The 13,005-nt window shown below is 38.9% G+C and overlaps 1 protein-coding gene across 2 annotated transcripts in view; it reads right to left on the reverse strand.

Annotated features, from left to right (window-relative positions):
- Nucleotides 1–1,714: 1,714 nt before the first annotated feature.
- Nucleotides 1,715–13,005, reverse strand: part of CTDSPL2 (CTD small phosphatase like 2) — a 29,250-nt gene continuing 17,959 nt past the window's right edge. For both annotated transcript variants that reach the window (XM_061558090.1, XM_061558089.1), the window contains 9 exons: nt 12,213–12,464; nt 9,907–10,033; nt 9,182–9,293; nt 8,480–8,566; nt 7,849–7,911; nt 7,661–7,740; nt 6,370–6,496; nt 5,682–5,777; nt 1,715–4,978 (listed from right to left, as the gene is read on the reverse strand). In XM_061558090.1, coding sequence (XP_061414074.1) covers nt 4,913–4,978; nt 5,682–5,777; nt 6,370–6,496; nt 7,661–7,740; nt 7,849–7,911; nt 8,480–8,566; nt 9,182–9,293; nt 9,907–10,033; nt 12,213–12,464 — 1,010 coding nt within the window. In that variant the 3' untranslated portion in view covers nt 1,715–4,912. The remainder of the gene's footprint in view (nt 4,979–5,681; nt 5,778–6,369; nt 6,497–7,660; nt 7,741–7,848; nt 7,912–8,479; nt 8,567–9,181; nt 9,294–9,906; nt 10,034–12,212; nt 12,465–13,005) is intronic.

Here is a 13,005-nt window from a genome sequence, read left to right on the forward strand (position 1 = left end):
TTGAGGCCACGTGAAGCGTAAAACGCCCGCTGGCAAGTCACGGGACAGACCCCAGGTGCTATGGATTGACTGAGATGACTTGGCTGACGTTCACCAGCTGTGCCCCCTACTTGTGCCAACTTTCAGTGTTTTTATCGCTCGTTGTTGTGAGGGTCGCTCCTCTGCCCTCTGTTGTTGCTGAAGGGTGACTTGCCCCCAAGTCTCCTCCCTTATACCACCTAAAACAATATCGAACTAAAGGGACGAATATCTCGTCGCAGAGTGACCCAAATGACAAAGCCGGTTTTGGTTCAACGTCAGACATCTTAACGTCACACACACGCAACGGTGTATATAAAACAAGACTTCATATTCTTAGGTTTTTTTCGGTAAAGTCACGTAGGTAAAACATTAAAATTAATAAAAGTAAACTAAAATAAAAATCACGACGTTTCGGAGGCAACACAAGCTTCCGTCTTCAGGTGGAACCGTCACAGCCACGACAGCTGCATCAAGTAAATGGCTGTGACGGTTCCACCTGAAGACGGAAGCTTGTGTTGCATCCGAAACGTCGTGATTTTTATTTTATTTTACTGTTATTAATTTTAATGTTTTACCTACGTGACTTTACCGAAAAAAGCTAAGAATATGAATCCTTGTAGTCACGAAAGCTTCAAATCTAAAAAACAAGACTTGTTTGCACGCAAATAAAAATACATATTGCTTTATTTTGGTACACCAAATGATGTTGCTACTTGCACTTATTATACAGCACATATAAAACGCTTTTAATAAATCCGTGATGACAAAAAAGTCCAAGTGGGTTATGAACGAAATAAAACGGTAAACAAAACACACGTAAACTTTACGGACGGTATACATGTAAATGTGATGTTAGGTGATGTTATTGTATTTTACCTAACATGCTCAAAATCTTTTAATCTTTAATGGCGACCGAGTTTCCAGTTTAATGAACACGAGATCAAAATGCGTTAAGGAAATTGCCATGCCGATTCACTTTGCATGCGATGTTACGCATCTCGCATGACGTTTTGGATTAAACAAGTTTTTGATGACGAACTTACCGCTTTTTGCACTTTAAAAAAAATCTGCCTCAACAGTCCATTGTGCATGACCCCTATTTTAAAATCCACTTTGCACACAACCTAGAGTTTATATAGATGGTAAGAAAAAATATTCCTTGCAACTTACCTTAACCCAGGCTTGATGATAGTTTCATTCTGCTCGATCAACCATGCCGATAGCGACAATCGCCACGTGTATACAGGGCTGCTTGATTCTCATGCAGACCAGGTGATCACAATGTATGATGGCTCTTACCGGGATCTTCACCACGTAATTGTCTCGACCGGACAGCAGCTGCTTGGATTGTAGCGTCTTGTGTTTTGTTCAGGTCAGCTCAATGACACACTCTGGGCAGTGTATTGGGAACCACTGTACCAATACTTTGTACATTCTGGTGCGCTTTTTGGGAGATATAATTTTAATTGGTTTCAAGAGACCGGGCAGTCATTGCTATACAAATGGCCCATTCGTGTTTCCTGTGAGAAGACCATCTCCAAAAACCAAACAGAGGTCGCTGGACAGGGCACCCCTTATGGAAATGTAAAGTATGGAGAAGAGTTGCCACCTAGTGAGTGGGCAAGTGGTTTAATTGAGTGTAATACTGTAGCAAGCAGAGAAGCATAAAATACAATAAAATTTGGAGCGAATATGGACACCATATCGTACGAAAAATATATTTTCGTTTCACTTTAAATTCTCGAAGCACAAATCAAAGTCACAAAACATGCAGCAAGATACAACAAAGGCAATGGAGTAAACGCGCATGGCTTGATACATCGCATGGAATTAAAAACGTGGCTGGTGCCCTCGTTTCAACACTTGTTTCAGTGGCCAAACAAAACAAACTGTGTACACCAGCCAATAGTGCGTTTTCAAGAGCAACAACCATTCATGCAAGCATCGGGCAAAGCAAATGAGAACTACATAAAATTCCAACTTGACAGGAAGCCATGTGTATAAAATGGACCTTTTCATTTCAAGATAGCACAAGCAAAAATCTGTACAGTACACAGTGCAAAACCTATAGCTCGGCTAATAGTCGGCTAAAGGTGGTGTGCGTCTGTAAGTGTCGCAAGTCGAATTGGCATATGAAATCAGTGACACCAAACGATGTCAATAACTAGCAACACTTCTGGGTTATTCATTCAAAACTTAACCACCCTATTCTTGACATAAGCTGGAAATATATACTTTACAGTATCTGATCAAAAACAATGTGTCCGTTACTTCTACTTGCTAAATCTGTCGTGCCAACAGGAGCACCTGCCAAATAAGGAAAATGTTTTGCCTGTTGCAACAAGCAAATCAGTGATATGCAACAGACCCCAATGCTTTTAACATAATTACTGGTCAGTACAGTATGTAAGAGAATGCTAAATTTGAAAATGTGAATGCTGATGTGAAGTACTGCCCATGCCTTTTGCAGAATAGTTTCAAATACTTTGCTGTAAATGCAGGACACAATATTGTTTCTTCTCTTCTGTTACCCTTTCTAGAGGGCGAATTAAATTTACTGTACATATAAAATGGAAATACAAAGGAACTACAGTATTTAAAAACTAGGCATTCTTTAATCTCTCAAAACATTTACCATTCTTTAATTAAATGTATTATGTGCCGAGCTGACCCGTCATTCTGTTCAATTTTAAAACCTATAAAACTTCAGACATACCTACTACAGTAGAACTCAGATTATCCGCAGTGAATTGGGCAATATCACAGGTTGAATTCAATTGGAATTATGAAAGTGGCAAAATTCTGCACGAAAAAATGACCAAAGTTCACAATTCATGAATGCAAAATGACCAAATGTCCTAAACAATGGCTAACAAGCACCTTTAATCAAATTAATCTCTTAAGTCTGCACCTGACCCTTACTGGAATTAAATTATTGGCACGTACAATGGTGCCATATCTATATAAGCCTTGTACATTATTTTGATCTCTGCGTGCCAATGACTATACATTACTTTAACACAACACATTCTTTCATATCGAAGAAAGATTCCGTTTACAAGTAGGTGAAAATATGGAACCTTTATAAGTCACTTTTTTATATAAATTTCACCAGAATTTTTTGTACATTCCTTCATCTCAGATAATTCAACCCAGTGCTTAATTTGCATATGCAAACATCCAGAACTCTCGTCTTATTTTGTCCTAAATCATGATCATATCAGAATTTATGGCAAAATAATATCGTACTGTGGATATGCGTACCTTGTACTCTGGGTGGTATAGTGCCCGACGCTGATAATCCCATCTCGAAGCCAACAACAAGGTGTCCCGTAAAATATTGAGGAAGAAATTAAGTCCTGATTAGAATATTCTAAAAGTGCTAGTTAATATAGTACTGTAATAACTTAGATATGGCAACTACAATTGTTTATATTAACCTCTAATTCAAAATGTAGCAATTACAGTACTTTTGGGAAAACATTGTTCTTTTAAAGCTTTTTTAAGGGAATTCTGATGTCATGGATTACCGACTGCATAAACGAATGTACCACAATTACTGAAACATGTTCCAGGAACAGTTATATCGATTATCAATGAAGTGAACCGATTAATCACAATACTGACATTAAATTATATATTATCATGTGACATTGGTTTATGCTTGCTGTTAATTCACTTCACTTGATTACAGATAATTGGAGTTCCACTGTATGTTAAAACTCAAAACCAAAACACAACCCTATTGTGTGCAACACGGGGTAGGAGATGGATCCCATTTAACCCACAATTCTTTCTGCAATCAGACACCACTCACTCTACAAATCGCCCAAGTGCCACGTTGGGCAGACAAGACGGGACACCCTTGAACGCTTCAACTTGTTCCACGCATGCACATTGGCTATTTTACAAAGCATCAGACAGGAATGTCACCGACTTTAGGATAGAGAGCGAGGGGCGGGTAAGGGTGCTTATATCCAGGAAAGCGGGGTTAGACGTACATTACATATACTCGTACACCAGTAAGAACATCTATAAACTATTATAGGCAGTTACACAGTTCTGTCCATATTACCCTGGGTTAGGCCAAGACTAAAAGTCATCACGAAAGGTGCTGCACAGCTTTTTGTACAGCCTGGAGTAAAAGCAGGCTGGTGGTCACCATTATGCATCTATTTACAAAGTTATTGACTTATCAAAATCTGCACTAAGTTGGCCATTTACATGAACATGGGTTCAGATAGGACTAGCTTTTCTTCATTCGTGTCCAGCAATACAGTCGAATGTTATGGATATGCATATAAACATCAGCAAAGATACACTGGGATCAACAGGTTAAAATAATACAAAAATACAAAGTTTAAAATTTGCGCTGCTGTTTAAAAGTAAAAACTTCCAATTTACACATTACACATTTACCCTCCTATTTTAGTCCAAGTTTTAAAAAGGTACTTGAACTATTTTTAAAAAGGGATATTTTACAAGATTTGCTGGTTTGTATAATTCACATAAAATAAAACAAACGGTGTATTTTGATAAAACGTTTACATAAACAGATCTTAAATATGTAAAATTCTTCATAGCTACCATAGAAAATATAAGGTTTCTACATTAATTTGAGCTTTTTTTTTCATTTTAGCATTTGTTATGTTTACATATAAAAAACAACAAACCTCATTATGCCAACTGATTTGGCCTAACTGGAAGATTAAACAACTTTCTGGTGGTGTCTGAAGTAGTACACTCGTTGTAAAAACAAGTTCCAAGATGTCCGGAGTTATTCAGGTGTCATACTACAATGTTGCAGGCGATGGCACTGATGTGGAACGTGATGCTGGAAATTGAGCTGGGAAGGCCAGTAAACGGTGACAGCGCCAGCACCATATCCACATCAGTCCGGCGGCAGAAGGTCATGTAGGCGAAACTGGTCGTGGATGTGTGGACGCACATCTTCCTTCTGTACGGATATTAGGGGTGGAAAGAATCACATTACAATTACAGAAATGCACTCAAGTGGAGAATTCATTTCACCTAGTTCTTACCATCACACACTGTATGCCGTTTGTACTATATAAAATGACACTATAGAGAGTATAGTGATCATGAGACCTCCCTTGCCAGTATCAAAACTGATTGGTGTGGACCAATCAGTTTCAAAGACAATGCATATACTACCAGAGCATGTGTCTTTTTGCATGTTCACCACAAGTATATGTGGTTAATGCAGACATGATTCCTTGCAAAAGGTTTCTGTTTGGTGTTTTAACATCTTAACACCTGTTCTATTGCCAGAAAGGGTAAAACCTATTATTTTGAGTATAGTGAAAGCACTATATAACCTTTTTAAGGTATCAACCGAATTAAAACAAAACAGACGTGGGAAAACATCAGGGTGGTGGTGGCTATGTACGCCGGTAAACAATTGATGGCTTATCAAGAGCATATGTCCTATGGAGAAATTGGCCCCTCTATGGGACTGTACAAATTTACACTGATGGTTCATACCCACCGACAAAAACGAGAGCCGCCACTCCTTGCTCGACTGAGCAGGGAGACAACTTGCATTTGATTTCATTCATACTAGGTTATATTTTTTAGAGTATTTGAGGACAACACTTTTCTTAATGATATGAATCAGATCTTCTTGAAGCTTGGCTCACCATTTCCACCAGTGTCTCCAGGAAGGGAATGAGCTTCAGGAGCTCCTTGTCATTTTTATCGACAAACCAGCTCTCAATTGGGATCCCATTTGATAACTGGCAAAATAAGAGAAAAGAACAGCAAACGCATTATGGCAAACTTACATTTGCATATTTTGCAAGTCAGTTACGACTGACATTTATTTATATTTATATATGAACAAGGTTCCCAAAACGTCACGTGCTAACCATTTACATTAAGTCATGTTTGTATCAAGCACATATACAGCAGGGCAGTCATTAGCGCACTGCGATGATTCCTAGCCACAGCTAACATCAACGGGCGAGCCATTCCGGGATGCCCCTTCACAAACGCACTTTGATTAGCATGGTGGTGTACAGTCAAACAACCCCCAGTGACCGATACAGTGTGGGAAGAGCCTTCATACAGCAGTGGATTGACAAAAGACTGTACCTTATTATTATTATTTATAATCACATATGTATGTAGGACTTCTTTTGCACCGTACGTATCCACACGTGCTAATTGTGCAACACAAACATTTGAGTTATGTTGAAAGCCGACCTTGGATGGAACCCTATACAATTTTTTAATCTTAATAATGCCTTAAAGTTCACCAAGAAAATAAGTGACGTAAATATAATTTGTGGAATAAACACTTTTTCATTTAAAATTGATGTGACTTGCCTGATATGCAAAGGCCTGTGGGGAGTTGTCAACAATGATGGTCTTGGAGAGGTCCCTGCCCAAGATGTTGAGGTCCTTCACGTAGTTGCCTTGCACACATACACAGTGCTCCCGAAAGAGCCTGTGTCTGCAGAGTAATTCCACCATTAACCATATGTATGTCACATAAATATACATGTCTCACAGATAGTCAATACATTATGCATCAAAGCATGCCCATGATTAAAACGGTCAATATTGATCTTCATTCATACATAAATAAATAATCGAAAATATATAAAAACATTATGAGATCTCTTTTACCAGTGGCAAAATATAGTAGTAGGTTTTTACCCTTTTAAACTGGTACAAAAGGTGTCAGTTTTGTACCAGTTTAAAAGGGTAAAAACCTACTACTATATAAAAACATGTTTCCAATAAAGTGTACTGTGTACTCTAGGATCAAAACAGTCTTGCTCAAAATGACATTGTTTGCCAACGGTAACCAGCTAAAGCTATTGCAAAAACACAATGTTTAGCTGATTAAATGTTAAAAAAAGAATGCAGTTTTACGGTTGATTACACTACGAAATATAGAGTATTAAAGCTTGGCAATGCATGAAGGATGTTGAGAAATGCGGCAAGCGTACCTACTTTTGCAGGTGTAAGGACTGCTGCCAGTGTATCTTATTAATTAACTATATCTGCCATTGTGACATATAGCATAAACCTACAACTTTGCCGTTCAAATGGGTACGTTTGTTTCTCATTGGTCAGATGTCCAAGCTGTAGCGGATGACCCGTTAAAACGCAAGCTTCGACTCGCGCAATTGACTGCCCCGTTCACGTACACTGGATTGGCGGGCTGTGAACGGGATATGCTGACTAGTGGAATGGTTTGAAAGGCTCAAAACTCAAGACATTTAAGCACAAAGGGAGGGTCGGTTAGAGACCCATTGGGGGGTCAAGGGAATGATTAGGTAAAGGGTCAGAATTGGTTCAGAAGGCTATAGAAGACTAAGGATGGGTATATAAGAACTTGAATACAGCTCACCTGGGACTACTCCGTACGCGTTACATTACTAGCTCCAATAAAATGCTTTTTGTGAGTCCTTCTTTTTACAGTACGGAACAACGTAAGCCTAAAAATAAATATTTCCAAAAATGACTCCAACTTGTATGGATTTATGAGGGGTGCCCAAAATTCACAGGTATTGCCAGCATGCGGTGGAATGTAATTGAGGCATGACAAAAAGCAATCAAAGTATCAAAACATCAAAGTATAGAAGCAAGAGTGAAAACACCAGCTTACTTTACAAGTTTCTTTTTTGGATCCAAAATGTTCAAAAGTTTATCCGCGTAAACCTTCTTGGAGGCAGTAAAGAGGATCACCTGTAGAAAGAGACATTTTTCATCAGATGTGCACAATGAAGAGCTTATAAAAATAAAGCCTTTACGTACTGTCAAAAGATTACCATAGAATACAAACTTTGTTCTTACCTCATAGATTTTTGACATTCTTTCCAGAAACTCTCGAAAGTGTGGCCTTAACCTTACATATACCTGCAAAGAAAGCAAAATGTCAATTACTATTAGATTTTATTAAATATTTAAAAACCCAACCCAAAATACATTCCAACCCTTATATTGCATGTATATTTAGTCTGTGTCCCCAGCTGCCCAGCGTGGGTTGAAGCCTCATTCATGAGAAACAAACCTTTGAGGTAAGGTCATGAGTGTTTAGAGCACCCGAGTGCTATTTCCATTGTCGGGTCCATACATTTTAATAAGCAAATGCAATGACATCACGATAGTGCACTATGGTGGCTGCACCTGGTCAGAGATTTTTTAAGTATTTTGTCTCATGAATAAAGCTTCAAACTCATGACTGACAGGCCACAACATGCAGATTCCGGGACAGTATTTGCAAGAGATACTTTTTGGGTTGTGTCTTCCTTTAACACAGTAACATGCAGAGCAATGGTTCACTCTGTATGGACACAGACTGGCAGAAATATGAATGCCTGTTTTTCGCGCTTTAATGAAAATACACCTATAGACCAAACAGCAATCACATTTAGAGATCAGTGTGCTTTGAAGCCGATGTGTGTGTGGGTGCAGTTCGGGTTACCTGGTAACTGACGTCCTGGAAGAGGACGGGGAAAGTGAGTGCAGCATCCTCCAGTTCATTCAGGCTGCAGTGAACCAGCGTCTCGTCCTGTTTTTTGTGTGTTTTAGAATAGTGTAGAAAGACAACCGTTCTCAGCATACACAGACAATTGTGAACATTCCAAATTGATTTTGGTGCCAAAGTATCAAAGTCCAGACAGGTGCCATTTATGTGTAAAATGTGGTGGAGTGGTGACCTACTAGTTCATGCAATGCAATGCTATGACCCCTGGCCACCACAGTTTGATTCCTGGCCATGACTAACATGAGTGGCTCACTATATTTAACCCATCCTGGGCCCTCTCCAACCTTCACCAACCAACACTGACCAGGGTGGTAAAGAATGGTCAAACAAACCCCCCCATGCACTGACATTGTGTTTAAGGCCTTCATCCAGCATTAGATTGACAAAGGGGAGTAAATATTTACTTTCAGTTTACTGGCCTTCCAAACTTAAATTATTTTTTCCTCCAATGTTATCCAGGAGATGAAAACTCTATGAGCAGCTGCTAGATTTGAACCTAGGAACTTGTCAGTGTCAGCCCAGCGCTCAAACGTCTGAGCCAGCTGGTTATCTCTGTAAATTAGTATTTATATTATTCTAGATGTATCAATGAGGGAAAAAACCCAATAATGTATGGCCAATTTTTTGTTAAACACTCACAAGGTCCAGCACCAGAGAGTACTCCGGAGTGCTGCGCGTTTTCAACGGAAGCGCAGGTTTCCGAGTCAGCTGGTCTTCACTCAGTGGTGGCAGGTGCTTAATAAAATAGTACCTGTGGTAAAAAACACATGTGCAGAAACCACATTTCCATTATACTCTTTCATAATGGAAAGAACTGCTTCGTGCACATTGTGTAAACACACTTTTATATTTCTTTTAGATACATATGATAGTTCAAGAGTGACTTTACAAATTCGTAAAAATAATAGAATATTTTTTGTAATTTCACATTTCGAAAAATAATATTAAGTTAGGTTAAGCAATATCCTAGAACATTTCAAACCTTAACTTAAAATTACATTTGTTACACAAATGCACAAAGGCCTACAGTGCCTTCTTGACCAGGTGAAAAGTGTGAGGCTGGAAAAATAGGTAAAAGATGTTTCAAAGGAAGCTCTATTAGAAAAAAAACTAGAGAGAACATATTTTGTTCGACTGCTGCACCCAGTATGGACAACAGCAAGCAGCTAAACCTGTACCCCATCCTCTTAGAGATCCGAAGCATTATCAATACATGCAGTTCTTGAGAGCAACAACCATGATATTAGTGGAAAAGAGACAAGGAGGTAAGAAAACAATGAGAGAATGTGCATTTTTTTAAACTATCACTGCAGAAGAAATACAATATTAACAACTCTAAGGCTGTCAATTATGATTATACGTACGGGTCAAACACATCCCAGTCCTCCTCGTAGTTGGCTTCAGGTTGCACGGCGGAAGGATCAGAGTACACACTTTCTGCTGGGGGCATCAGCACCCGACTTGTGGCACCTGGAGCCAGGCCACTCTCAACTGCACATTACACACAATGAATTATGAGCACATACACTGCATCTAATGTGTGGTTGATGGCAATGACTGTTAATTTTAATACTTTGTGGCAAAAAGCTGACAAGTTATTGACATTTTCAAACAGTACTGGAAAGGGGAGGGTAATTTAATATAATTAAATACATTCCCAAATTAAATTCCAATTGTGCTACCAGTGGCATGTTATGAGATGAAGTGTGAATCAGGACGCTACATTAAGCTGCGCATCGGCCTGCGTTAAAAAAACAGTCCATGGAAGGTTATATCATAGAACTACTTGTGAGATCCCACCAAGTGATCTCTTATCCACACTAGGGGGCTGCACTTTCCCACACGCTTTCTTATACAGATGCTTGCCGCATGCAAATCAAACCAGAAATTCGTAGGGTTGGAACTTTCGCTTGATTAGGCCAAAAGCCAAATTCAATTATAGATGTACTTGTGCAATCATTGGTGACTAGGCGAAGACTATCAACTAGTCACATGTAAGAACATGCTTTAATCACCGAAGGCGACCTGGATATGAACCCACATTCTCAGTAGTGTCAGCTCAGTTAACTGATGATCCATGGGTTACCTCATGGTAGGGTAATTTTTTTATTCTTGTAACCATTCATATATCTCACTACAATATGTGAACAGGGACTATGTACTACACATGGGTATTTAATTCAGTAGGTGGCTATTGAGAAGTGAAAATTAAAGATGCTGTGATATTCTTCTCCAAAGCAGGATATGCAATCGTAAAGCGCTTGAGGTGGGGTTGGTGTTGGACTATGCAGATGTCATCATGTGCTGTAAAACTCTCAACTTGTAAGGCTGCGAGGTGCCCAGAAGATGGCAGTAGAGAACATTAGTTCATATATATTTGTATTTTTTATCTTCATTTTATTATTTGTATTCTTATTTTTAACTGAAAGAACCAAGAAGTCTACATTATAGACTGCCAGTACACTCACCCAGCTTAATAACCATTACTACAGTCTATGCTATAGACTGCCAGTACACTCACCAAACTTAATAACCAGGCTACAGTCTACATTATTGTTTTTTTATTCACTTTTTTTTTCTATCTACGTGACTTTACCAAAAGAACCAAAGAATATTAGTTCATGACTCGAGTATTACTGAATTCTCATGTTTCCTCCCACATAAAAAACACTCACTGGAAAATATTTATTGACATCCCATTGAAGAACCAAACTGAAAGAGACTGCAGGCTGAATGAGACTTTTCAGAATAAAGGATTATTATAAATTCCAAACGAGATCAGATGTAGCAGTGAATTGACAGTTCTCCATTTTAAAGAATAACATCAAAGGCATCTCAGTCTTCCCAAATAATTATTTCTCACTAGTTCATAAAGCCTGTCTTCGCCAGGCAAAAGTTTTCAATAAATATAATTAACCTGATGATTTTTTACAATTTTTATCTACAATCAGACACTAACAACGTCTCCAAAAACGTGTAATTTTCCGCCAAAAAAACCCATTAATTGTTGATGATTTGATTCAACTGATGTTTAAAGATGTACCCATCGGAAACCGTTCAATGTAAAGATTCCGTAATTTTTTATGATAAAAAACACAAATGTATTAACTTACTCTGAGGGGAAGCTCCTATATTTTACCATTTTTGAATTATTCAGATTTGAACATCATAAAATGCATATTTTTTCATTCAAACCCACTTTAATCCAAAATATCTCAAAAACCATAAAAGATAGAATAATGGTTCTCACTTCAATTTTATTTGCTGTATAACGTTCTATCAAACCAATACACCTGCAATCTTATATTTTGAATGGTTTCTGAATGACACCTACAAACATGTTTATATGGAGCACTTAAAATCGAGATTTGGGAGCCTTCAAATAAAAAAAAATCTCAAGATTTTTCCTGTTTCAGCTTTCGACCTTGTCGGGAAGTACCCTAGAGGGTTTTGAGACATACATGCAGATGAAGGTCTTTATATAGATACTGCAGTCTTGTTTGATCTCAACAGTGAAGTTTTCTCCGATTGCCAACTTTTAACATTCGTATGCAAATCAATCCCAATACAAGTTGCACACCCTTGAAAATCATTGGAAACTGCACCATGGGTTGGCTGGGGGGCATTAGAACTGCAGTTTGAGAAACCCAATGTGCAACACTGTACGAACCTGTGACTTCCGGTCCCAGTGGCATGGGGATGGATGGGTAGGAAGGTGTGCCGTTGCTTTCACAGCCAACATTTTCGGTTGTGGCACCATCCGTGGCCCCACCGCCGCACGGGGCCACGCAGCTGCTGATGGTGCTGGTGCTGGTAGGAATCTCGATGGGGTGCTGCTCCAGGTCAAGCTGCCGAACCACCTCTTCCGCCTCAACGGCCTGGTCGTCCGGCGTCTCATCCGAGCTTGGCTCGCTCGCCTTGCCTGATACATGCGCACACACAGAACGTGACGCTGGGATGCAGGACAACCTTTAATTGTCTGTACGATGAAGGTTCATCAAGATGCACAATGGTCAAGGTGACCACAAATTAACATTAATTTTGCGCATTAATATTGGTGTCCATGAGAATGAAACCCATCTAATAGAGTTCACAAGAGAACAGAGTTACCAAAACTCCAGTGCTTGTTACCCACCATAGTCCATATTTCCATTTTCACTAATCTTCTCAATTTATACAAGTATAAATGAAGTGGTTCCGCACTGCACATACCAAATTATTGCTTTAAAAAAAATCTCACTTGACAGAGTACCGATTCAAATTTTATTAAATAACTTGAGCGTGTGTCCTACATGGTGGATTGCATTTTTTCAAATTAAAATGCACTGTAAATTTGACTTAGCACCTTCTACATCATGTGGTGTTTATTTAACAAGCATATGGCATAACCAGCAGGAAACAATTTGATTTATATATTAACTGAGAAGTGGTAGGCAGACCATGGTGCATTATGAGGATTTGAG

Source organism: Lethenteron reissneri, chromosome 24 (genome assembly GCF_015708825.2).
Source record: "Lethenteron reissneri isolate LAM-NWPU_2019-01 chromosome 24, ASM1570882v1, whole genome shotgun sequence".
NCBI lineage: Eukaryota > Metazoa > Chordata > Hyperoartia > Petromyzontiformes > Petromyzontidae > Lethenteron > Lethenteron reissneri.